At 55.1% G+C, this 25,418-nt stretch overlaps 5 protein-coding genes across 5 annotated transcripts; 2 read left to right on the forward strand and 3 right to left on the reverse strand.

Annotated features, from left to right (window-relative positions):
* Nucleotides 1-1,947: 1,947 nt before the first annotated feature.
* On the forward strand, nucleotides 1,948-2,664 carry IE81DRAFT_169590 (hypothetical protein). Its single transcript, XM_025510612.1, has 2 exons — nucleotides 1,948-2,162; nucleotides 2,235-2,664. Exons 1-2 carry the CDS (start codon nucleotides 2,099-2,101, stop codon nucleotides 2,555-2,557), a joined length of 387 nt encoding a protein of 128 aa, XP_025368787.1. The 5' UTR covers nucleotides 1,948-2,098; the 3' UTR covers nucleotides 2,558-2,664.
* A 1,180-nt stretch (nucleotides 2,665-3,844) lies between these two features.
* Nucleotides 3,845-5,414, forward strand: IE81DRAFT_341963 (hypothetical protein; the record flags this gene model as incomplete). Its single annotated transcript, XM_025515674.1, has 6 exons — nucleotides 3,845-4,075; nucleotides 4,151-4,270; nucleotides 4,345-4,965; nucleotides 4,987-5,065; nucleotides 5,118-5,231; nucleotides 5,255-5,414. The coding sequence occupies 6 exons, from the start codon at nucleotides 3,845-3,847 to the stop codon at nucleotides 5,383-5,385; spliced, it is 1,296 nt and encodes a 431-aa protein (XP_025368788.1). The 3' UTR covers nucleotides 5,386-5,414.
* An 11,208-nt stretch (nucleotides 5,415-16,622) lies between these two features.
* IE81DRAFT_330802 (hypothetical protein) lies at nucleotides 16,623-17,997 on the reverse strand (the record flags this gene model as incomplete). Its single annotated transcript, XM_025515207.1, has 3 exons — nucleotides 16,623-17,402; nucleotides 17,572-17,679; nucleotides 17,767-17,997. 3 exons carry the CDS (start codon nucleotides 17,995-17,997, stop codon nucleotides 16,623-16,625), a joined length of 1,119 nt encoding a protein of 372 aa, XP_025368789.1.
* A 1,953-nt stretch (nucleotides 17,998-19,950) lies between these two features.
* Nucleotides 19,951-20,835, reverse strand: IE81DRAFT_348199 (hypothetical protein; the record flags this gene model as incomplete). The annotated part of the gene is made up of 3 exons (XM_025516231.1): nucleotides 19,951-20,190; nucleotides 20,266-20,367; nucleotides 20,584-20,835. The coding sequence occupies 3 exons, from the start codon at nucleotides 20,833-20,835 to the stop codon at nucleotides 19,951-19,953; spliced, it is 594 nt and encodes a 197-aa protein (XP_025368790.1).
* Nucleotides 20,836-23,064: 2,229 nt separating this feature from the next.
* Nucleotides 23,065-23,945, reverse strand: IE81DRAFT_169823 (hypothetical protein). The gene is made up of 2 exons (XM_025510613.1): nucleotides 23,679-23,945; nucleotides 23,065-23,598 (listed from the first exon to the last, which is right to left on the reverse strand). The coding sequence occupies exons 1-2, from the start codon at nucleotides 23,794-23,796 to the stop codon at nucleotides 23,267-23,269; spliced, it is 450 nt and encodes a 149-aa protein (XP_025368791.1). The 5' UTR covers nucleotides 23,797-23,945; the 3' UTR covers nucleotides 23,065-23,266.
* Between the last annotated feature and the right edge of the window lie 1,473 nt (nucleotides 23,946-25,418).

Raw genomic sequence — 25,418 nt, forward strand, 5'->3', positions numbered from 1 at the left:
TCTTGATTGCAAGAACGCTGCATTGCAGGCAAATGTCGGCGTGCATCAAGCTGAGGCTTCTGTTCAAGGTGTCGAAATGTGTCGGATTCTCAAGCTCGGACGCCTATTGCCTGAACGAAGCTCGCGTGTTACGCTTCCGAGGTTGAGGGCACAGCGCTTGCTGGGTAAAGCGAGGGGTGTCACCTGTAGCTTCGCAGCGGATGTAGAGGAGCTCTTTTGGAATGTAAGCTGATGCAGTAGCCTTGCGGATCAGAGGGAGGAGGCGCCTCTTCAGTATCGGAACACTGTGGCGCGGATCCTCGATTCTCACAAGCTCATACATCACTCCTGCGCGACTAGCGTCCGACCATCAGATCCTCCTCTTGCAGGGTGAAAGCAAAAGACCGCAGTAGGCTGGTCGGCTCCTCCGGCTGCGCTTGTTCCCAGGGAATGGCATGTAGGCATCGCAGGCCGCACGGCCTTTCTTCAGGGAAAATTATGACCAGCGATTGTCCAGTCCATCCATCCTCCGATTGGTGCCTCCGACAATGAGTCGCTTCGCGTCGATCTAGCAAGTGAGCAAGTGGATGCGAGATGCGGCGTGGGAGCTCGAGGCCTGCAAGAGATGCACTCGCGGCTCGACCATCTATGTGAGCAGCTCGCGTAGCTGCATCGAGCCGGGTGTATGCGTCGTCCGAGTCCACCCTGACGCTTGTGGCTGCCTACCCCGGAGTTGCAATGTCCCAAGCTCCCGATTGCGCAAACAGCTCGCTAAGAGTGCCGATCGATAGCCGATCGATGGCTATCAGCTTGTGTGCCACAATCTGAAGACGGCAACAAGTAGAAAGTTGGGCGAAATGCCGGCGGAGGCAGAGCTGATGCGGCGTAATTGCACGTTGCCCGTTGCCCGTTGCCCGTTGCAACAGGCTGGCCAGAGCTGCGTTGAAGGCGGCAACCGAGGGAGTCAGATCGGTGCGGCGCAGGACAGCTCAGATGCGCCACGCGTACGTCATCAACACTTACTTTCGCCTGTCCGAGGTCGGGAACAGAAGGAGGGAGTGTGCGCAGCAGATAGCAGCGCAAGTGGCAAAGGCAGTATGCGGGAGAAAACAAGGACCGGACCTACAGCTCGCTTCGGCAGCGCCGCTCTACGCAGCAAGCGCGAAGGAGAGACTAGCAGGCTGTCGTCCGTCATCGCTCGAGGTACTTGATGCGAATATATGCTATGAAGAGGAATGCCACATCGATTTGAATGTGGATGCAATCATGAATGTTTTGCCACCGCCAGCATGAGCCGCGAATGGCGTATCATGGATGGTGGAGGATCTGACTTGACTGATTCGGAGCTGATGAGCTCAACGCGTGGAACGGTCCAACTTCGGTCCTTTGGCCATGCAGCTGCATGGCGTTGCGCCTATTCACGATTATTTGCTCCGCCAACACCGCACATTCTTGATTCAGCCCGCGACATCTTCACGTGATACGGGCGCTTTGCGTGTTTCGGAAGTCACGTGATACGTTCATGAGACTTTTGCCTGGGGCTGTGCTCGCGCCAAAACGCGCACGCACGCGCTGTGACCACATCCTCTCTCGCGTGCAGGGCGCGAGCCTTCGTTCACGATCATTCACTTCGAGACGTCCACCACACCACACCAATGCGGCCCGCATACAGCGCCCGCTCTAGCTTCAGAGGTCGGCGAGCAGGCACTGGAATGCCGTCAGCTGCAATGATACACTACATCAGGCCACCTTGGGAATCTAACCACGTGCACCGAAAACGCAGTACTCGTGCCCGCGCCTGCGACCCTTCAGGACTCCATCTTGGCAAGAGTTGCCAAGCCTGCAGAGCCCAAAGCTGGCCACACGGCGGATCCCTTATGTACGCAATCTTGATGAAGGAGTGTTATTCAGGTTGGCTGTCTCGACTCTCGTAGCTGCCTTGCGCGTCCACATGTCTCTCGGGCACAACAGCATTTAGTGTGGATTTAGCAAGGGCGGCGATCATGACCAGACACTAGAAGCAGTCGAGGTAGTGTAGCTTGATGTAGATACGCAGCTGTCCATATGAGACTGCGCTGCAAGGCTGCGCCGGCGGGAGAGGTGGCATAGAGCCCGCAAGATGACAGAGCTGCCGGGAGAAGACAACGTGTCGGGAGAGCGAAGGGCGGTGATCAGAGCGCATGGTGAGTCACCATCCGGTAAAGTGGCCCGACGCAGCATGACATCGTTGACATTGGCAGTCACGCCTCACGAAGTACGCGGACAAGGTGCTCGCGTCGATATGGAGTTGGTCAAGGCGCACGCATATTTGGGCGAGGCGGGCGCTGGAGCTTGGCCGAGCCAGAACGCTCTTGACCTACGGAGCTGTCCAACATTGCGCTCTTCGATGCTGACCCCTCCTCTCTCTTTCCACTGTCCCATCGCTGTGCGGACAGCTGGCTCGTCTTGGCTGACCAAGTCTGGCAAGCGGGAGACTTCGCGGCTGCCTAGCTTGCGCAACAACAGCCGGCTCTCTTCACTGAAGTGCTGCTCGATCATAGTCAACAATCGCTGCCACGATAATCAAATCAGATGGTGAACTACCGCCAAGTCGCCGCAGCTGATCGTCTTCACATCATTCCATCTGCAACTTGCCTTGTCGAAGATTTGCGACTATTTGCTCGTCTCGCACATCCCTGCACCGCCTTCTGAACTTGATTGCGCCCTGCAGCGCCACACAAAGCTGCTCACTCGCTTTCCAACAAGCTGGTGGGCTCAACCTCTGCTATCCTCGCTTGTGTGCATGTCGAGCAGGTCGTAGTGGTAGTACATATATGTTGATGACGCCGCTGCATGAGCGCACGGGACGCTCGAGCTGCTGACTGTCCCGCGCTAATAACAGATCCTTCGCGCCTCGACTGCTGCCCTACTACATGCGGGCAGCGAGGAAAGGCATTCGCTAGAGGCACCAACAGCGTCAACAACGAGATCCAAAGTGCGATCCAGGCGACTGGTGACTCAAGACTTTTGACTCAAGACTCAAGACTCCAAGACTGTGACGCTTGAATGAATGGACCAAGAATCTGAATCAAGGAATGTTGTGTCTTTGGATGGATCTGCAGGATTTTTCGCTCCCTCGTACGCACTACTCTGACTCAAGACTTGACTATCTTGTTGTATACATCTGCTGCATCAATTGGTGTTACTAATTATTCAAAATTGTCACTTCAATAATCACAACGCCTGCTGCTTCAACTCAAGCCTGCCATTTGTACAGAGCTAGCCGCCCCGTGCGACGCGTCAACGGCTGGCGCGCTGTGACTCCCCCTTCGACTCGTACTTTAGGTCTGAATCAAAACGGAGGTCTGCAGCACCTGCGCGGTGCGGGCTACAATTTGGTTCGTTATGGGTCATGTTGAATCAAAACACGAGATTCGAGAGCTAGCATATACGCGCGCAACGCAGCCCTCAAGCCTGCTTCACCACCACGAGTCTCGAAGTCACACTCTTGACTCACAACAAATGCGCGAGAAAGACGAACTCCGGGGTCAGTCCACGCATTCACCTTTTTCCGACTCCCAAGTGACTGTACACTCAACACGACGTCAAAGGGAAAGCCGAGTCTCTTCACCGTGCATGGCCACTCGAAGCTCCTTTTCAACCATTGCCCAGTACATTCGGTTTGTTCGGCACATGCACTCCTGGCAGTGCTACTTCCTATCGTATGGCGAGAATTCCAATCAGAGGTTACCAAACACAAGTTCAGGTCGGAGTCCCCATGTCAAGCAATTGAGCAATCTCCTACGCCGGCCGACATTCAGCGCTCGCGCTCTCATCTCTTGCAGCCTTGCCTCTCTTGAGCTCACCAAGCCAGCGCACTATCACCATGTCCAGTGTTGCAGCCAGCGCAAGCGCAAGTCTGAACCCTCTAAGCATCGACGTGCAGAATAAGTGGAGCGACGAGCTCAACTTGGCCATGCACGACAATGACTCTGGGCGCTTCACTCGTCTAGAGGAGCTCGAAACTGCGCACAGAGAGGCTGAGTACGACAGAGGTGTGGCAGAAGAGCGCGTTAGAGCCAGCGAAAGGGCACGCCAGCGCTTGTCCTTCATCCAAGTGAGTGCTTCTGGTGAGGGCCGTACTCGCATTCCCTTCGCTCATGCATACTTTCATGCCCACAAATCCGCGCAGATCCGACGTGATCTTTCTACTGCTGCAGCTGCTGGGCTGACCATCCCAGACGAGAGCACTGGATACTGGCTCGAAGCGCGTAACAGCGAGCGCAGCAAAGTCAACAGCCAAATGTTCTCGGTAAGTGCGAACCCACAAGCGTCAGTCAAGGGACAGCCAGGATCACATCCGCTGACGCTCCGTTCATATCTTAGGCGCTCTTCGAACGTATCAAAGATGTTGCTCCAGAGCAGCTGAAGCAAGCTTGTGCCGATGTTGAAAGGGAATTCGGCATCGAGCGTGCGCCAAAAGACTCTGAAGTCCAAGCAGAGACCAACCATAAGAGCAAGACCAGACGAGGCAAGAAACGCCCTCGCCTTGCAAAAAGCCCAAGTCCATTTCCAACTCAGAAGTTGGCAGATTCGGAGGCGGGCGACCGTACTCACGCACAAGAACGTCAATCAAGCATAGGAAAGAAGGCAGAAGACTCAGTGACACGTCCTCTAGATCTCCATTCCGTTCACTCTCGGGCAGCACGTGGAGCAAGCTCTTACCACGCATCGGAGCTTCGCAGCGGCACCAGGTGGTCTGAGGCTGGCTCCTCTTCAGCGCCTCTCGACAAACTTGACTCTTCATCTCGCTCGTTGGACGCGGCAACTTCGACACCCATATCGAGACGCGTAGCACTCCAAATGCAGTCAGCGACGTCAGCCTCTCTACGATCCTACGCCGGCATGGCTGCCTCGCCACCCGCACTCGAGAATTCAAGTTTCAAGCAGCATTTGCAATCTCCACGAGGCAACGGGGACCCTTCCTCTCCTCAGCACGGGTCTTCAGTAAGTCAATCGGCCTCTCAGCTGGCTACATGCAGCTCCTCTACCGAGCTCGACGTGGACAAGGATGAGGATCTTGTGGGCCTAGGTGTACAGCTGGGTAGTGAGTCGTTGATCAGCCATCTAGACGACATTCAGCGAGCCGACTGACCTAGTTTCGTATTTTTGCACCCTCGACAATATCAGATATGAGAGCCTGATATCCTTTGGTGTGAGGCAATTCAGCGTTCGCTCTTGTTCGATGCTGGATACGGAGGTTTACCCGGACTGTAAGCGCGAAGAACATTCATAGCTGACCCTGCGAAGAAGGAGTCGGGTGCTAAGCAGGCCATGAAGCCTCAGTCATACTCAAAGCACGGCAACCTCTCAATTTGTTCCTTTCCGAATACTCCGAGAACCTGGCTCACCACGTGGATGTCGTAGGCCCTCGGGAAAATCGTGCCTGTCCACCAGGCTCTCGGCGGCCGCTGGTGATAGCAGAATAGACCGATCACAATGACCGACTCTGTGAGGTCTGATGAGCACATTCTTGGGCACCACTGTTTGCGTACGAGCGGCTGAAGGTAAGCATTTTGGGGGGCGGGTGAAATTTTGCCTTCAATGCGCGTGAGGGAGACCTTGTATGCATTCCTTCCACTTTAATTTGGCGGCTCCTTTCCGCTTTCACCCGCGTCGTCCAAGAGCGGCATGTCACTGCGTGCGCTTGACGTCTGTGGTCTTCTTAACATGGCTCTTCCATGTTTTGTTGAGCAGACTCAAGCGCTGCTCGTTCCGTCATCGAATTTCTCGATCATCAGCGAAGAAGCGCGCTGACTCAGGGCTTGCAAGATTTCCCTCGAAAGCCTTCCGACGACTGAAGCGGATCGCTTTCATTCCCCCATATTGGGCTGTTCAGCCTCACTTGCGACCAGCAGTCCACTTTTGCTTGCAATGAATGCTCTTTGAGGACAATATACTGACTCTAGAAATCCAGCATTCGGGATCGTGAATGGGAAGAAAGAAACGATCTTCTTTGGTTTTCGCCGAGTTTCGAATGACTCCTCGCGTCGGCGCGCGCCTCGATGTCGGGTGATGCAAACATCAGCTTGGCTTGATCCAGCAGCTACATGTCACTGGCTGATCAGCCAAATTGGAAGCTGATCATCAGTCCGGAAATGACTCGAGGAAGCCCGCGCTTTAAGATCGATGAGCCCCCCAGGAGGTGATTCCGATCCGCATTCAGGCGCACGAGTCGAGAGACTCCGCCCGTGCATCGCTTTCTTTCCGGCTCTGAACGCCCCAAGTACTAAGAGCGGATGAGGATTTGCCTGGCCAGCTTCAAACATGGCTCTGATGCGTCAAGCACGAGGGCAGCCATTTGAGTGCCAAGGAGCGAGTAGCCTCGTGATCGTACCGCTCGCCAAGATCGCGTCCCCTATGACTGCCACCTGCTCGACACTAGAATGAATTTTGAAGTGGCTCGCGAATGCCTCGGGTGTAGCTTGACAAGCATGACAACACAGTGTGAGTGGATGGATCAGTGAGTCACGAAGGGAAGGAAGTGTCCGCGCACGCGCCCTTTGAGGATGCTTACCGCACACGTACCCGAACCGGGCAGCACAGCCTCACGCATCTCCTTGTTCCAAGCCACAGATCGGACGCCAAGCCGCGGGCAAACGCGTCAGCAGCGGGCGCGCGGGCGGGGAAGAGGCGTGCATGCTTCGGTCGACATCGGCCGACCCCGTGTAGCGCGACCAGAGAGCTAGCTGGGCCGGGGCACAGGCCGAGCAACACGTGACCTGATGGGCACCCCCGTTGGATCCTTGCCCCACGATCGTGAATCAAAAATCAAGAATCAAAGCATCACGAATCACGTGAATGGCGCTTCGTGAGTGTCGTAGGCGAGACAGACATCGTTCTCTTTGCTAATTGATTCAAGATTCAGAGGCGTCTTCTTATTTCAAGATTTTTCGATCCCAAATGGTTGGTCAAAGAACGGTGTGCCCAGCACAAGAAGTGGATGCAGCTGTGCCATCGGAGGAGTTTTGGACAGCTGATCGGCGTCCCTCGGCCTCAGTCTGCGGCGCTAGCTGAATCGCCGGATTGGCACGGATTTTCGCGCACAAATGCAAGTTCACGCTCGAGCTGTCATGGACTTTCTTGCTCTTTAGCCTTCCGACTAAGACTCGACTGCTGTATGATCATTTAGGTACGTGAGCATCAAGCCCCGGCCATTCAATTGAATGATTGCAGTAGCGACTTGACGACCTGTGGCTCTCGATGAGGCTGTGCGCATCAGACGATCAGCATCCCGTCACGTGATCTCTTTTCGCGAGCGAAATTCGGATATCTCGGCCGCATGCATGTGCACGGACGGCTCGACGCGTGACGCGACCAGCGCGAGGCTTGCGCGCGGGGGCGCGCCCTACAAGTCATGGGTACACGACTGTGCCTACCTGCACGGGGATGGATAAACTCCGGGCCGTTCTTAGCCTGCCTCTGCTCACATCGTACACCATCTCCCCATCTCCCAGACTTTGCAACCGCGCATTCATCAACACAACGTTCCACCACACTGTACACCATTCTGCCAGAGCATATCTTCTCCGCTCGATCTCCGAATGTCCTGCAAATGCTGTACAGACTCCCCAACCTTTTTCGCGCTGCTGCACAACTGCCCCACTGCGGAGATATCTCAACCAATCATGATGCGACTCCTACCTAGTCTCACAGATCGAGTGAGGGTTCGGCACCAGTAAGGGGCGCAGAACCAGTTCCTGACGCTTCTACAACTCGCATCGTTTGTCAGACTGCTGGCTTAGTGCGGTCATCATTTCACCTCATCGAGCATGCTGTCGGGCAGCGCACTCTCGGCGAGGCCGCGCTCGCACGTTTGCAGCCATCTCAAGCGTCTTTGCGCATGACATGGCCCCTACATCGACCTGACTCATCGAGGGCCACTTGGAGGTCTTGCAAGATAGACCGAGACCGGAAGCGAGCATGAGGTGCCCTCTCCCACTTAACGTTGCTCCCCATTCATCTTTGACATCGCTTGGCTGCCATCATGGCTCAGGATATCTCAGGCAAGTCTTGGAGCGGAGAGCGTATTTGCACCTGCAATTGCTGATACTGCCCGATTGCTCCCAGCTATCGGCGGGAGCTGGACTTAGATGAGCAGCCGCTCGCATATCACGCGCGGCACCTATGCTTTGGGGTGGAGAGGTTCTGGCGAGAAGGTGGGCGGGGGTGGACGGCGAGACAGTTCAGGCATACCGGATCAGCCAGTCATGAGGCATTGGGAGGATGAGGCATGGGGAGAAGTCGCCTGCACGGCAAGACTAGCGACAGGTGAGTCGACCTGCTCGTAGCAGAGGACTCGATGAGCAGGGGCGTGATGCACGTGGTGGGTGACTGACCTTTCACCGACGTTCATGCGCCGGGTGGGGCCAGCATGGATGCGGTGTTGGATGTCTGCACTCGTTTGACCCGCAGCGAATGGGCATCTGCTGGGCCCAAGTCGAGCAGCAGTCGTCTATAGGTAGCAGCGGGCGACAAGAGCATTGGATTGTGATCTTGCAGCGAAGATCTCCTGCATGGGTCGCAGTTCAGCGCCGATGTTGTCAACAACCTCTCAGCTAGCTGCTGTGTCGTCGTCCACCACCACTAGCCGAACACCTCGGTTCAGATTACTCTTCAAGCATGACCCCAGCATGCCTCACGCATCGGCAAGTCGATGCATGCCAGCACTCTAGCGCAGTCTTCGAAACGGTCCGACGGCTCTCGATCTAGGCGCGCTCCTATGCCCCTCTAAGATGGGCGAACTAGACTCGATCGTTCTCGATACAGCCGCAAGCTATCAACGTCTAGCGTCATGTCGGCCTCTATGTGCGCAGTCGCAGCCCGACCACTCAATGCGAGTGTTCCCTCTCGACACAATTCATCTCGGCCATGCTTTCAGGAACACCACGAGGGCCCGAGGCTAAACGAGCGAGCAGCGCCCGTGGCTGGGTGACGCTGGGTGCATCAACTTCAGGGAGCGACCGGAGGACCTGAACCAGGAGCTGACGATCCACGACATTCGACCCCTCGCTAGTCGGTCGACCCTAGCAAACGTCAGCACGGACGCTGTAAGTCGTATCCTATGATATTTAGTTCGCGCGAGTCAATTTCTCCAGCGCTCATCGTCATCGCTGTCCCCTTGCTTGCAGTCAAGCACCTCTTCGGCTGTGCTAGCGCATCATCAAAGCCGACGGACTACTTCCATCGCGATGCGCTCACAGGGCCTGAACGGCTGTGCCAGCGCACCCCTCAGGCTTCCGCGCTCATGCACCAACTCTCGCGGCCAGGTCCGGCGGTTCTCATTGCATCAGCTAGATCCAAATTTTCAAAAACCGCACTTCGAACGTCGTCAGACGCACCTCGTTGCTTGCCCTTCAGCGCCATGGTCTATAGGAGGAGCCATGAAGCATGCACCTCGCGGCGGGACTTGCGCAGAAGACGCTGTGTCTTTGTTCGAGCAGTACGAAGCCAGCGTGATGCCGCAGGAGGTAGTCAAGAAGGACTCTTGCAATGGCTCAGCCAATAGGTTGCCATTTATTCCACGATGCAACACCCACTGAGATGAGACATGGGTATGCTCCATCAACAACGCGACTCTACTCCCGGCGATCGGTGGGCTGCCTTCCGCCCTGCATTTCTGGTCTTACTACCATAGCGAGGTGCTCGTATCTGGTTAGGAGAGCGCCCCGACGTCGCCTCGCTGCACTCTCAGGTTAGGCAGACACCCCTGCTTACGATGTCCCTTCATCGACTGAGCTCACTCACGCTTTCTGCTTACCAGCATTTGAGGTTGTATCACTTCCTCTCCCCTCGTGCGATTCTGCTCATCGGACATCGACCGCACGCCACTGCTCTCATAACACTGGCAGTCTGGCGGTCTTGGCCTTGATCTCGTAATCAGTTTAGGACTCTGAGGCAGCGACTTTCTTCACTGCGGCGCGATGATGAGTCACAAATCGCCCGGCTCAATCGGCCTATACATGCTGTGTAAGGCGCCTTTCCCTCTTCTTCCGCTCACAAGCAAAACTCGATCGACAAGTCAAGCAGAGAAAGCGGAGGCGCATGACAGTGCCCTTGAGAGTCCTTAATCGTCTCGGATTCGCGATCGCTACTTTTGTTGGCACCTCACTCGCTGGCGCTCATCGACGAGAGTAAGAGCGCTCTTCGGTCCCTACGCGCGTGCGCTGCCTACACGCGTGCGCTCATTCTCGTTGACGCCAAATGTTGTTACGGCGGCCCAGCAAGGGCCACATTCCGTCTCGTTCTGGCGACCTCTCTCACCAGGACAGTGTCACATTCCCACCTGAGCTGTCCTCTTTGGCGCTCGTCATCATTCGTTCTCAAGCTGAGCAGGAGCAATGGGTGCTGCCTAGAAAAGACGCGACGAGAAAGGAACCAGTGTTATGCTCCTCGCAAAGCGACTTGATCGCATCGCCCCGGGCTTCTCCTCAACGTCGTGCGAACTGGACCTGGCCTGGTTCGCGCCTCAACTCGCTCATCTCGAAATTGGAAGACTCACTGCAACAAATCGACTTTCTCCACCGAGCCTCTGATCGTGGTTGCTTCGATGCAGGTCCTTGAATGGAGATTTGCATACATCCACTCCCGCCGACGACATCGAGACTAGGCGGTTCCTACGCCCTTTGGCCACATGCGAGCGGCATCGTTCAATTAAATCAGACGGCTTCGCTTGCGCACAATTAGTGTGATTCGATGGATACTGCTCTGCCTGCCTGTACGCGTCTGACAAATCCGCGTCTCCCGCAGCTCAGCTCATACCAACCGACATCCGCTTTGCCGGTCTAGCCCGGTGCTCAACATCATGCAAGTCCACGCTGCTCTTGGGCCTTGCCGGTCTATTTGAGGAGAGCTGAGCTGCGGGAGCGTCATGCACGGCTTAAAGGACCGCACAGTCTTCAGCAATGCCAAGCGGCAATGAACGCGCCAAGCTGGCACCGTTTCGCGGACTGCAACGGAGCTTCACATAGTATGAAGTGCTATTTCAAATTTTGCACCATTGTCTTGGCAAGAGGACGACGACGGCATCTCTTGCATGGGAAGTGTTGGGTCCAGAGCAACAGAGCAAGCCAATAATGGAGCGATGTGGATAGAGTCTCGATACGACGACAGGTTCTCTGGCCTACCCAGTATTACGTGCTCGAAGGACCGCATTAGCCAGGCTGGTCTTGCAAGACCCGAACTTGAGACCCTCGAGATGACCACTGTCCCACGAAGGGCGTCTTGGGCCTACACGCCGCCAGTACACATGCGCACGCGCAAAGAAGTCGCCGAACTGCCGAGCGAGCTTGGATTATGCCAAAAGGGCTGGCAACGGATAGTGACGTCTACACTTGTCAACAATACTCTGCCAGTTGCCTTGACTGTTCGGTTAAAATGTGCAACGAGACTGTCGGGATGTTCACGCCAGAACTTGCTGGATGCGCAGCATGTCTTACATGGCCTGCGTTGGTCCAATTCGATCACACCATCGAGCAGTGGAGACAGTCTTGGTCCTTCGGAAGTTCCCGCGTCCTTGGCCGAATGAAGACACGTTGCCTTGTCTCGTCGCTCAACATCTCCCGAACCGGGGCGGAAGGCGCTTGCAAAAATGTGCCGAAGCTTCAAAGCACATGTTCGATTGCAAAGACCAATGATCCCACCCTTACGATTCTAGCTCTTGGCGAGCTTAATGGAGCGGTCTCTCGTGCAAGTGAGGTCCTCTCGCACGTCAGGCAATCTGGCGGCGTAGACTCGCGAAGGGGCCGGGCCAACGCGAGCTATCAGCAGCACTGAGGGCATGGTGGGATGCGTCATGAAGGCGCCTAACCTACCACGGACGCCTCTTGCAAAAATGATGGCCTTGTGAGTAGAGGCATCCTTGTCAGCTTCTTCTGCACGGTCTCGCTCGTCCAGAGGGCTTAGCTTCTACACATCAGCCGCGCTTCGAGCCCCGACCGCGGTCACAAATCGGCATCGCGACTGCAGGGCGCTCGCTGGTCTAGGAGCAACCACGGCCCGACCTCAGTATAGTAAGACTCAAGCTGACCTCTCTCCATTTTGTATCTGCCATCGCTTGATCTGATCATAGCTTCGCGCTCTCGCCTCGATCTTCAAGACGTCGTGTTGCTGGCCACCAGAGGCTTGTTTGTGTCGTCAATGTGGGGGCTACTCCTCGCGAATGTGGGATTACAATGGAGTGAACCCTCACCTATTCCTCCCTATCGAACAAGACAACCTGGCGTCCGCCATATCCCATGCTCCTACCGACGGCAGTCAGCTGACATCAGACGGGCGATCATCTTTCCTCTCGGTCGACCCTGAACTGCTACCGCTGTGCTTCGAGCGTCGACAAGTTATCGTGGTCCAATGAGCCAAGTTGAAAACGTTTTCTCCGACGCTTGGCAGGCAACGAATCAACTTGGGAACGGGGTCGCTGAGAGCCACGACCACCAGGCTACAACGCACACGTCGCTACCTATCGCAGATCAAATGCGCGAAATGGATCATTTAGCATTGCAAATGTCCCTGCGTGTTCCTCTCCCCTCAGCACCCTTCGTCACGTGTAATTCTGAGCTCGGCTGGCATTCCAAGACGGCATAGCAGGCGGCAGGTATGAGGGCCTTCGAAGCAGAAGGATGGAAGTGGGGGCTTCGCAATGGGAACATTTCGACCGCACAAATCCTCACACGGCAGCAAATTTCTTGCGCACTTGAGGGAAGCATGGCTAGCTAGTTGCCTTGAGCCCACACCTTTCGGTGTGCCGAGTGACTTCGCGCACGGCCCTTGCGAGGTGCTTGGACTATGCGGACCTTGGACGCTTGAGACACTAGCAGATAAGACAGAATTACTTTCGTCACAGCATCAATCTTTGAGATACGCCTATCGCAGCCACCAGAGGTAAGCATCTTCTCTCACTCGTCGACAACGCCGCTGTACGAGACAAATGAGGACTCTTGTGTTGCAGTAGGCTGTGATCGGTCTGTTCAATCAGGTCTTGCCTCCGCTGCTCTCGCCACCCATTGCCATCGATTCCAAGCAATGGAACAGCTCTTAGGCAGGCTCGAGGGGGATTATTGGGCGTTTCTTGCACGACACATTCAGCACTTGGCCTTGTTGCGCCCCACATTTCTTTCTCGCGGTATAGCCTGGCCGAAATCGCTGGCACTCAAAGACAGCTGAGCCGCATCGCTGCTCTGGCATATGGATTTTGTGGCAGCTCGCGTCACTGAGGTGAATCAACTTTTCGAAGCATTCTAGCCTTCTCAAAGCTGCCGCATATCGGTTTCCACACCATAGCTTTTTCACGTAGACTCTTTTCGAGCGCTGAGGCGCTTGCTTGGAAGGGACGATCCGACATAGCGACATTCAGCAACTATTTTTGGAGGAACTTTATCTGTTATGGGGCGCGTGGCTTCGGTACACAATGTTCATCTGTCCTGGATGTCTACGGGTAAGTTGGAGCACGAAGGTAGCCTTGAGGTCTGCGGCGTCTAATTCGAAGACACGAAGCTCTGCTTATCGCATTATCATGCTCAAGTCTGGCACGAGACGAGGGCATGGGCGTCTTGAGCAGTTTTAGAGTATACTTGAAAGCTTGGTCATATTCAACACGAGAGCAGCAATCGCTAACTTGGCCCCCCTGCGCTGCTTTTCTGCCAACTCTCTTCCAGCGCCAGGGGAATGGAAGCACATTTCGTCAAGAAGAGCAAAAAAATTGTGTGTTTGCAGTATTTACCAACGCCAAGCAATCTTGACTACTGCTGGACTATTCCACCATTAAGATGGGCTAGCCTTACGCACAGTGCAAGAGTTTCCGCTTCCTCGGGACTGTGCGGAGCGATCGTCCGTGCTCAAGGACTTAGATAACACAGAGAGCTTGGATTTAGGCGCGAATTACGCTCGACATCAACAGTCGCGGAAGATAGGTGTCGAATGAGACGCGGGTCCCATACCTTTCGGCTGCTGACGCGAGACCTAAGCAGCGCGTCCGCCGCGTGGTCTGTCAGTGTCTTGGGCATGACCTCGTCTGCGTTCATGCGAGCTATCTCTCCTCTGCTGTGACCGAGGGCAAAACCACCACGTGAGCCCGCTTTCTCCGTGACGACCGCTCGGCATCTCTTATCCATACCAAGTCAAGTCTACATGTTCTTTTGCGAGTATGCTAGTTGGGTGACGCGAACAAGGTGCGCGTCCAAGACAATCAGTGTCAGCTACGCCAACAGGTCTTGTTAATTTGAATGCCGTATAGCACTGTGCGCCGAGTCATCGCATGGGCACCTAACGCCCGCCCTTGGCGCATGCGGACATCTTAACGACGAGAACAAGAGATGCAAGGCTGCGAGTCTGTCAGCAGGACTTCGACAACGCTGCCCACCATTCTGCCGTCGGAGCCCGTAGTGTCAGCTTCTCGAGTCTCAGCTCCAAGATTACCAAAACCCACCGCCTTGACCTTCGCGTCCAAGGTCAATCTTCTGGCTCAAGCGACGTCCTATTTCATCCGAACATCTAAACGGCATCTTCTACATACAGCCGCAAATTCCAGATCATGACGGAGAGAGTGAGAAGGGCTCTTCATCCGGAATGTTGCGTAGAAGCGGCCGCTTCCATTGCTAATCCGTGACCATGTTTCGACGAGGTGCAGGACGTTGCGCAGCGTCACATCGTTGGAGCTATATACTACGTCACAGGCCGTAAGTCTACGACGACGTGGACGCCTTAAAAGGGTGAGTGAAGCCGGCGGAGGGGGCGTATAATGGAGCAATTTTGAAGTTCGTTCGTGTTTCGTCCTGCGAGTTGCCCGGAAGTAGTTTGGGCTACTTACAGATAGCTGCTACGACGGGCGGATACCGACAAGCGTCTACGCAGTCCATTTCCACCATCAAGGCATTTGTTCGCTGCTTTGGAGCTCGATCCGTGTTCATTTGCGGTTCGCGCCAGTTGCTCGAGCACGCCAAGTATCCTTGTTGCTGCCACGCTGGACTGGCCCTGCAGCACCTGGCTCGCCATTCACAAGCAAGCGACCCGATTCTCTCCGTCTGGCCAAACACCGAGAATAACGACTAATACATGCATCGATGAGACTGAGCCATGTGCGGGATTGTTCTATCGCGTCTACTTCGCCAGAGAGCGCTTCAAGCTTGGGTCGTCAGACAAAGCCGAACGAATTGCGTGCTGACAGGCGTCCGGATTCGGCGCCTTTTGGTACGTCTGTTGACCACAGCAATTACGAAAGCCAGGCGTAAGCGTGGAAGTAAGTCAGCAGTTGTGAGCCCTCTCGCGGTTGAGCACCATTCTGCATTCGCCTCGCTCATCAATCTCGTCCTTCTGCAGGAGTATTTGGAGGCGAGATTATATCCTTCGCCCCAAGAATGAGCTCCGATCTCGCACCGGTGCCACAAACTTCGATATGCCAAGCGAGAAGCAGCGATCTGGTGGAGTGGGAGCAATGTGGCGTGGCGGAGATCGAGCACGATGGGCTCGTTGCTGCTGTGGGAGCTGAAGCGTCGAAGCAAAAGGTGAAGCAGAAGGTCATGGCTGAGATGGTTTGGGCCGAAAAGCAGAAGAAGCGCGTTCACATGCTATGCTCGGTGGCGCGCTCTCGAAGCTGAGCCTCGTGAGCGCTAAAATTCCTTCGAGCTGAACGTTGAATTGGGCGTGTCGGAGTGTTGCAGGCTGGGCATGCAAAGGTGTGAAGCTGCCGAGAGCGAACAAGAGCAATCGATGGGGTGGAGTTCGGCGCCAGTGAAGAGGCGGTACGTCTCTTGACCGCTCGCCATGCGCATGTACTCATCAAAAATTCGTACTGACTTTACTGGTACCATGATGCTCCCAAGGGGGCTGAATGTTTGCGCCTAGCAAGATGACTCGCTTACACCACATTCCGTCCGCCAAGCGACCGGATGCCTGGGTTGTAGCTGTACGTATGAGGCTGATGAAGCGGGCGAGTGCTTTGTGAAGGAGTGGTCAAGCCAAAGGAGTGCTGCACTTGCCGTGAAGCCACACCGAGTCTTACTTCACATATATCATAGAGCTGCGTCTCAATCTTACGACTTTTGCATGTCAGTGCCCCTCTTGCTCTGCGAGCTTGACGCCTCTGCCCTTTATTCTCGTGATAAACGACGTAGCGTTGCCCAGCTCCTCCACCATAGGCTCGTCGAACAAAGCACGCATGCGGTACAGGAAGCCTCTTTCTTGACGATGACTGCCGGCGAAGAACACATTCACGAACGCTTGTCACTGATCGCCATTTTTGTGAAAGCGCCGAAGGGATGATGAAAAGAAGGCAGAACGCTGACAATGCTCTCATAGATCTGGCCACGGCGCTCGCTCAGTAAGGCGCGTCTTGCATGTAACTCTTGCTTTCGCTCTTGCGGACTGAACGAGCAATGCCATGTAGCAGCTTGCTCTCGCTATCCCTAGTCAGTCACCGGTCTGAGAGCTTGCTTGGGTTGTCAATGCAATCAGGATGGAGGAACAGGCGCCCTCAGCTACGCGCACGGTCTAGCAGGCAACTTTTTCGAAGGAGCCCACTCACAATCAGTCTGGAAAGCCACTACAATCGCACAGCTTCTGAGTTGCAGTGCGTACTTGACGGCTGCCTTTCGGTGGACGGAAAGGTAGGACTACTTCTTCGTCCTGTTAGAAGCCGGACCCTTCCAGCCCTTTGGTCCGCTTGGAGGGTTCGCGGAGCCGGAAGCTGCCGACACTGATGTCGACTTCGGGCCGCTCGGAGGGTTCGCGGAGCCGGAAGCTGCCGACACTGATGTCGACTTCGGGCCGCTCGGGTGGGGAGGAGCGGATGAAGAAGGGAACCGAGAACCCGTTGATTTGGGGCCGCTCGGGGGAGGAGGAGCGGATGATGAAGGCAACCGAGACACTGCCGACGTTGCATGGGGTCCGAAAATCAAGGGAATCGAAGTCGGGATTTCGGAGGCGGAAGCGGCAGCAGAGGGCGAGAGAGCGTCACTAATGGCCAGGCCGGAGGGGGTGGCAAAGGCAACAGATCCAAAGGCGGAGCGGGTCAAAGTAGGGCCAACCCTCTTGAACGGCACTTGGTCTGCTAGTGGGCTGTTTGTGGGCGGACGCTTGTTCCCACTGCCACTGCCCTGTGCCGCAAGAGGGGCATTGACGTCCTCTACCTGGTCCAGAACGCTCTCCTCTTGCGGTTCCTGTTTGACCGTAATTGCAGGGCCCTGCTCTGTGGCGTCTTCGTCATCAACGCTCTCCGAAGGGCCAGCTTCGTCAGGGCCTGCTACCTCTCCTAAAGGTCTAGGCAACAGAGCCTTAGCGAGTGCCTCAGGCAGTCTGTCGAACCTCTTCGTCATCTCCTCCATGACCAGATCGAGAGTCACCTCTTGACTCCGGACACGCCCCTCCTGGGCGAGCTCCTCAATCGCTTTAGCCTGTAGGTAATAGGTACAGTAAGAACGCTAGCTATCTCAGAAGCACGGCTCTTCAATGTCACGTATGCCGCACGCACGCGTGCATACAAACGGACGATCGCATGTAGACACCTTCTTCATCACTACTACCACCGAATAGATGACTCAGAATGTCGAATCGAACACTCACTCCTATGAGACCTGACAAGCACTTGGCGTGCTCGGCTTCGCTGTTGAATCGGTGCCCAGGCGGCACCGTGATCCTCAGTAGCTTGGCTACGTCGGACATATTTTCGATCTGGGGATTCGGTCAACAGAGCGACTAGAAAAGTCAGCATGGGAGACCCGCTACCAACAAAGCCGGGTTTCGAGGTGCGCGACTCACAGCAACTTCAAGGTTGTACGAATTCACAAGACTGTAGGCGTGCAACCACTTCTGGTACAAATGCGAATGGGCCTCTGTGAGGCTCTTGATGTACGCCTGGTGGCGCAGGCGCTCGCTTGTGGGCAGATTTCGCTGGATCTCCTTGAGTCCCTCCTCTGCCTCCTGTGACTGCTTTAAGATTTGTGGGTCCACTTCCATCTTCGCTTTGAGCTTTGATTTTGATTGCGGCATCGTGAAGCGACCTTAGAGTCAAAAGTGTTTCGTGTGATGGACTTGGGTGGTGATCAATCGTGAATGCGTGAAGAAAGGGACGCGTCTGCTGAATGGTGATGGCAGAAAGCAGGCAGTTCACGGCGCGCCTGGATGCAGATGGTCGTATGGCCTAGCAGACTCGCGAATCAGACTTCTGAACGAGCGTCCAAATTCGCCAGCACCAGCACGGTCACCACTTTGAGCGAGTGCGCTGAGCATCTGCTGCAGGCAGCAAGCCAGCAAGGTCGAGCAATTAACACGCACCGCATCAGCCAGTCGCCGCGGCTGCAAGCGTGACGAGGCACACGTCCAGCACGCGCGCAAAGGCTGCCAACACGTCAGCCCCAATCGATTGATTGGTGCATGATCCATCTTCAAACAAGAACGCGACATGATGCCAAAGCTCTGCCTCGCCCGAATGTGACTCTGCTCGCCCTGAAGGCCAATCTTGAATTAATCAAAATTACGTGATGGCGAATGGGTGACCACGGATCTTGGCTGCGATCTGTACTTGACTCGCATTTCAACCATTTTGACGCGCAACCTGTATTTATGCATCGCGTTCAGAAGTCTACTCGTATTCTGTTCGGCCGAGTATACGACCCCTGGTCTACTAGCTGACCTTGACTCAAGGGATAGGTCAGGGCTCTTCTACATGCGAAGAACATGTCCATGATTGCCGCAACTTCAAAGATGCCTGCCGAAGTCAGCCCTGCTTGGCGGATATCGCAAGGGGCGTAAATCAGTCCGAGAGTGTCGGAACACCTTATTCTTCCTCAAAGTCTGCGACTCCAGGCTGCCAAGTGAGCGCTCTTCATCACCTTTCATCTAAATTCCGCTTCACGGAGGTCGAGCCGCATTTACGAGCAGTGCATGGCACATGGCCAAAGTCGAGACAAGTGGTGTCGCGCATGCGCTCATGCATGCATATGTGCATCAGATCACACGCACGCACTTGCAATAAGACGCCATCATCCAACTGTTGGACATCGGCGATAGTGGTGCACGCAATTCACCGCCGCGTTGAGTACCAGAACATACGTCAGGCCGAGCATCGTACGGCCAGAGAGTGCTTCGCTGCCATCCTCCGTTGGGAGTCTCTGCGTGTCGGATACTCGTTCGGGAAGATCTGTGCCCTTCGGCTCGTTATTTTGCCGCAAGCCAGGAGTGTGTCGAGACGAAAGTTGCAGCTTGCTGCAATTCAGCCAAAAGTCTTGTCTGTCATCGTGCACAAGGAGCACTGAGTTTCACCACGCTTTAATTAAGAGTGATCATTCGCAGCCAAAGAGTGTGTATGTATAGACGCAAACCAGGCAAAAAGGAAAGCAAGCAAGCATGTGATTTTCGCGAGGCAAAACTATACGGCTTCCCCCCTGGGTTCCCCGGCGTTATTTTTATATTTAGTTTCACAAGGTGGCTTCGAACCTGATCCTGGTCTGAGCAGCGCGTTGAATAGTTTACCTCAATCGGCCGCCTGCAGCTTCACGCTTGCCGTATGGCGCGCGTTTTATCCAAAAGTGCGCGCGTTACAACTGCAGCACGTCCCAAAGTGGCAAAAATTAGAGGGCGCGGCAGGCACATAAACAGCTGCGAACCTCCTTCATGGTATGAGCGACACATACATCATGATCCATCCCACAACTCTCGCCACCCTCTCATGGAGCTCACAGTGTGGATTCACGAATGGTGAAATTGCGACTATCTGATTGACAATGTGACTGTCTAGTCTTGAGTGGCGCAAAGCGCGGTGTTCGATTCTATTCACAAGAGTACGACCTTCATGACGATAGAAGTACTCGTTCATACCTGCAGGCGAGGGCAGCGCTCTCTTGAAAGCACAAGTTGATTCAAAGTTGAGTTGATGGAGGCGCTCGATCAAGTCTTGTCGACGAGCCAGGTCAGCCACGTCCAGGGCGCAGCCATTAATTGCCGTCAAGCGAAGTGATCAGGCGCGGCCAAGTCTCCCTGGACCTCCGAGTCCTCCTTGATAGGGACAGCGTTGTCGCGGGCCGGTGGCTGCATAGAGGTTGCTGGATTCTCTTGAAAGTCCCACTTGTATTCATCCGTGGTGAAGGTAGCGAGCAGGTCGGAGAGCTCGTTGACCTTGGCGATGACCGCCTCTTTGCTCATGCGGGCTGCTGCGCGTCGGACCTGCTGTTTCTTTACGTGGTCCTGCGATCATGGCGAGTTGAGAGAAAAGTTGTAAGTGTCTGACCCACCTCATTCTGCGTTTCGACTTATCCCGACAAAGTGCGTCAGGCACTTGATGTAGTCCATGTCACTCTCGAAAGCGCCACGATTCGGCATGCAGAGGTCGAAGTAATCGGCTACCATAGCGAGCGTTTCAATCTGCAGAGGGCAGAGGAGAAAGAAGAAGAAGAAGGAAGGGGAGAGATGAGGTCTTCGCAGTCAGCGGGATGATTTTCACTCGCTGATACAAAAGCGTTAATCGTCCTGGTTGAGCAGCTCTCCCCTTCCAATACACCAATTGAGCCAGCTGACGTTGACCGAAACCACTTTCGCTACCCAGTGTATGCGCACTCAGAAGACAACACTGGCACTCACCATGCTGTCGATCTGAGAAAAATCGAGAGTTAGAAGCACGTAGACTGCTTTGTGCATCTCCTCGACATGGCTCAAGGCCTTCTCGATCTGTTGCAGGTGAACGAGAAGCATCAGGCGCTCCTGCGGGGGCCGCGACTGAATCATGCCGTGGAGAGCCTCAAGCGCCTCTTTCCCATTGGTCACAATCTCTTCGTTGAGCTTGAGACTTCCGTTCAGCTGCGGAGCTGGAGTCGGCGGAGGAATGTTGGTCATCTTGCGTGCAGCTTTTAGAAAGAGGGGGAGGTCAATCTGGTGATGGTCAAGAATCAAGGTGGTCGCGCTCTTGACTACTGTCCTCCTCGATCTCCTCAGCCTCTCCCAGCCGATCGAATAGCGCCCACAAATGCACGCCTTCGAGGCCCTCATTTGAATATGGATACTCACGACTTTGACCCGCGTTGTGATTCTGATTAGGTCGAGAGTTGTGAGTCCTCTTTCAGTCAGCCCGAAGCAAGCAAGAATTCCGTGGGGCGAACGCCATGGTGCAGCTGGTTTGCCAGATGTGTGCAGGAGCGCAGTGTTCAGCGCCCGCGGGCTTTCCGGTCCATCCCCAACAAAGGCGAGTCATGCATCACGCCATCTTCGCGACTTTTGACTCTTCTTTGCTGTTCTGCTGAGCTTTCCGGAGCTGTCTCAGCGCCCTTCCTTTGCCTTCGAGTACTTGATTTCCGATTCAGACGCTAGCTGCCCGACCAATTTTTCCCTGTGGCCGAGTAAGAGTTCACAAGTGGTGCATCATGTATTTTGAGTTATCTCCTTCCTGGCGTTGCGACGATGGTCGGTGATCTAGCTGCCCGAACTTTATCCTGTAGCCGAGCAAGTATTTACGGTTGGAGCCATAAAGCTGAGTCCTTCCTGGCCTAGTAGCTCCCTGCTCTCGTCACTCCAAAAGCGGGTCGATCCGCAAGGCTGACTATCGAGGTTGGAACGAGCGACTTGTCAGCCAAGCGCCGTTTCTGCAGCCGAAGCCTCCCACAGTCCATCGGCTGCGCCTTGTTGGAATCCTCGAAGCGAAACCAAGGCCTTCGACCTCTCCCTAACCACTCTCGGATGCCTCCGGCAGCGCAACTCAGCAAGGAGCCACATGACAGAAGTAGCCTGATCATTCTAAGCTGCTCTCCAAAAGGCCGCTCCGCACTCACTGCTCGTGTGGCTCGTCGAGAGGTCCGAAGCCAGAGGCGCCTGAACCTTCCTTTGGTTCGCTGCTACTCACCAGTCCAGCCCTCGGGCCCCGCATTGATCTTCATTGAAGGTATAGTATAACATGAGGATCTAAACCTTCCGCCGCGCCAATCGAGATCGACAAACATCCTTTCAAGTAGACTGGTCCGCTAGAGGAGATTGGCTACGCGAGGTCTGTATGCCGCTGGCTCTTTGGTCGGTCTTCAAGCTCAGTGGTGGAAATCGCGCAGAAGAGGATGAAGGTGCAAGCGGAACGTAGGCGCAAGAGTCAAGTGGCTCGCTCGTAAAGCGAGAATGCGAGTGTGAGAAAGGTGTGTATGGACCCATACCGATCGGCGTCAGACTTTACCTCTCACGCCAACGATTCCCACAGCTTCAGAGGGCCCAAGGTACAGTGCGCAGCAGCGTTCACCAGATTGAGCAGCCCAACAGTGTGAGTCGTGTAGCTTCACTTTAGCGGTCTACCGGTCATCAATTTGACGCCCTGGTCTGCGTTCGCATTAGGATGTCCAGAGGACACCATACCTCCACCCGGGGCTAGCATCTCATTTACCCCTGACCATCACCGACCATCGATTCAAAAGGCAACACGTAAAAGATGTCCCCGGTCGGTAGAATCCTGGCGCACGATGCAGGTGTGTCAGCGATCCGATCATTCGAGGGTGTCAACTAGCAGGCCTCAAATCGACCTGCGCTCACTCGGCAAATGCGATATCCTCGGGAGCGCTGTATGGCAAGAGCATCGGATCTGATTGGCCTCTTCAGCCGCTGTAGACGTCGGTGGACCCTCGCTCAAGCCAGGATTCGAAGGCGAGTCGAGGCTGTTGCGACCCGTGGCGGCGCTCGACTGGCGCGCCAAGATATTGTGAGCTGCGTCGTGTCAACTTCGATGGCATTGTAGATCTCAACACCTCTTCTCCGCTTGGTCAGAATCTTATGTATACAGTGTACTCTCTCGTCGACCCTGATCTTGGCTGAAGGAAGGTTGCACGCGCTCGTGTCGGGGTCACAGCCAGATATCGGTGCGCGTGGCAGAATGAGTGAGTGGACCAATTGCATTCGCAGCTGATCGGGATAGTTGTGGCGTGGTCAAAGATACTAGCAAGTGACTCGCATTGGCTCCGCAAGTCGCTCGAAGGACGAGCCGACCACCAAACGATGTCAGACTGGCTCGACCCATCGCATTGCAAGATCGCTAAGCTGTGATCTCGCTGTCAGATCAGGGAAGCAGCCGGCAAGCCCCGACTCAAGACGGCCGCTGAACTCCGAGCGGCAATGCTTCCAGTCAAAGTGGACATTCCTCATCGATATCCCTCATTCAGATTGACGCTCCGTGTATGTTGCAATGACGATCCGCTGGACAGCACAAGAACCATTGAGTTGGCAACTGGCGCTGTCGTTGCTGTGTTTGCCACTCGCTCGTCCCCCGCGAGGCTGTGAGCGTTCTTGCTGCCTTTAGCCGTCAGCTTGTTTGAGAGGTGATCGGTTCAGGCTCTTGCTGGTTTCTATCGCTGTCATCTTGAAGAGCCAACTCTGTGGCACCCTCGTCCGCTTCCATCGGGCGATCTTTGCCATTCTTGATCGGTCTCCGGGAAAAATAAAGGTCCGTCGCTCTCCTTTGACGTGAGAGACCCAGTCTCGCGCGCTCTCGGCTATTTAGTTGCTGCGTTCTTGAATACCGACCCTCTCGCAAAGTCGCACAAGTGTTCGTCGTGTCTGAAGCTGGCTCAGTCGCTGCACCATTCGTGGCCTCTGCTCCTCGTTGTCTATGCACCATCTCCGCTCCGATGAATTCTGTACAAGGGGGCGAAGGGTCAAGAGAGTGTCAGACACTCCAAGGCATGCGTCACGTACTTGGGCCGGTATCCACTCACTCTTTGAGTGTGCAGGATCACTACAGATCACCCATGCCAAGCCGCATCTTCTCTCCTGTCCCCTAGCAGAGGCTTGGGCATGTCTTGGTTGCACAGTCTGACGGGGTCGATTTGGCATCTCTGTTCGCCTAGGGTCTTTCAGCCGTGCGTGCTCCGACCCAATGCTCTGTTGATAGGAGGTCGAAAAGATTCTTGCGCCTACAGACCGGCTCCCGGCTCGGACCAGGATTGAGAAATAGCGCGCTCAGCGCTCAGTGTGGAACAGGCACGCCACGCTCTAAAGAGCACAAAGGCCCTCAGGATGCGCTTTCGGTATTTGATTGCCATGTTGAGATCAAGAGTTCCGGAATTGACAGTGTTGGGAGCGCCTTCCACTTTTGGTCTCGCCGTGTCAGATGCCAAAAGCGCAAGGGCACAATGACTAAAGAATCTCTGCTGCGAGACATAGGGCGATAACGTCAGTCAGCGAATGCTGGTCTCCACACATGGCTGGTCAAGCTATCGAGCGACACACTTACTCCGATACCGTCGATGATTATCGAGCAGCAAGGGTTCCGCACGCTGCGAGCGCTGCCTTCTCGGAGTTGAACATCAATCACCCACGGATCGCAGGTTGCGCGTTGTTACGCAGGTGCGATGTAGCTGGTCGAGGCGTCTTGCACGTTGGGCAGTCCTCATCGACGAAATCAGGTGGTGCCAGTCGCAGATGAGAAAAGCTTGGAGCATTGAGAGATGCCGGTCGGTCTTTGTGATCGAGGCACGAGTCTGATTATGGTGCTTCGCGAGGTCTTTGGCTTCCACTCTTTGCTGGGAAGTTGGCAGGGAACGGATGGAGCAGGCGCCTCAAAGCATACATAGCGAGTCAAGAAGAAATTTCGTGGCGCCCTCCCGTAGAACAACAAAGGTAGCACGTAGTATTGACGCCGCCGACTGAGGGCTTGACCGAGGGAATAAGGAAGAAAGGGGGATTGAGCGGCCGAGCCGAGATGTGATACACGTGCCCGGAGGCTCTCGCCTTCACTAAGCCTTCCGCGAGCCGCCCATCCTCTCTTGACCACCTCACGCTTACTTTGGATGTCTCCCTGGATCGATCGGTGCTCGCAGTGGTCCAGCAATTTCTGTGACCGCTCATTTGGACGTCTTTGTGCGCCACCTGAGAGCGGCTGACCCGAACTGCAGCTGTCTGTCAGGTTTGCTGCAAGTGAGTAGCGGGCTGTGCTGTGCGCTTGAAGCTGGTAGACTATGGTGCTTGTCTGCTCTTGAATTTATTCCCTTTGAGGATCTTCTCCAGACCCGATTCGTATGACCGCGTGCTTAGGTTGGATCGTCTTTCTTACGCGCCTAACAGCGCCTCTCAAAGGCCTAAAGGCTAGCGCACTGTTGCGGCAGTCGACAGCCCGAGGGGCCAGATTGACGATGCATCATTACGCCCGCCGACACAACGGCTTGAGCGTATAGCAATTGTGCTGCCGTGACCTTCGAGACTGAGACCGCTGGCGCAACGCTGCCCCCGGTGCCCTTGAGGTGTTGAAAATTTGCTCAAAGCCGTATCTCGTGCACGAGAGCGACAGACCTGTACAAATGCTTCTCATCTTCACATGGTTCAGATGCATTGACTGTGACGTGGTGGCTGGTGGCGATGAAGCGCCTCTTGAATCTGAATGCCCAAGCTATATGACCGTTTGCGTTGCAAGCTTCCCGATGGACGTAGACCCGGAGCTTAAAGCAGACATGCTGAGT

This window comes from Ceraceosorus guamensis, assembly GCF_003144195.1.
Source record: "Ceraceosorus guamensis strain MCA 4658 unplaced genomic scaffold IE81scaffold_40, whole genome shotgun sequence".
Taxonomy (NCBI): domain Eukaryota; kingdom Fungi; phylum Basidiomycota; class Exobasidiomycetes; order Ceraceosorales; family Ceraceosoraceae; genus Ceraceosorus; species Ceraceosorus guamensis.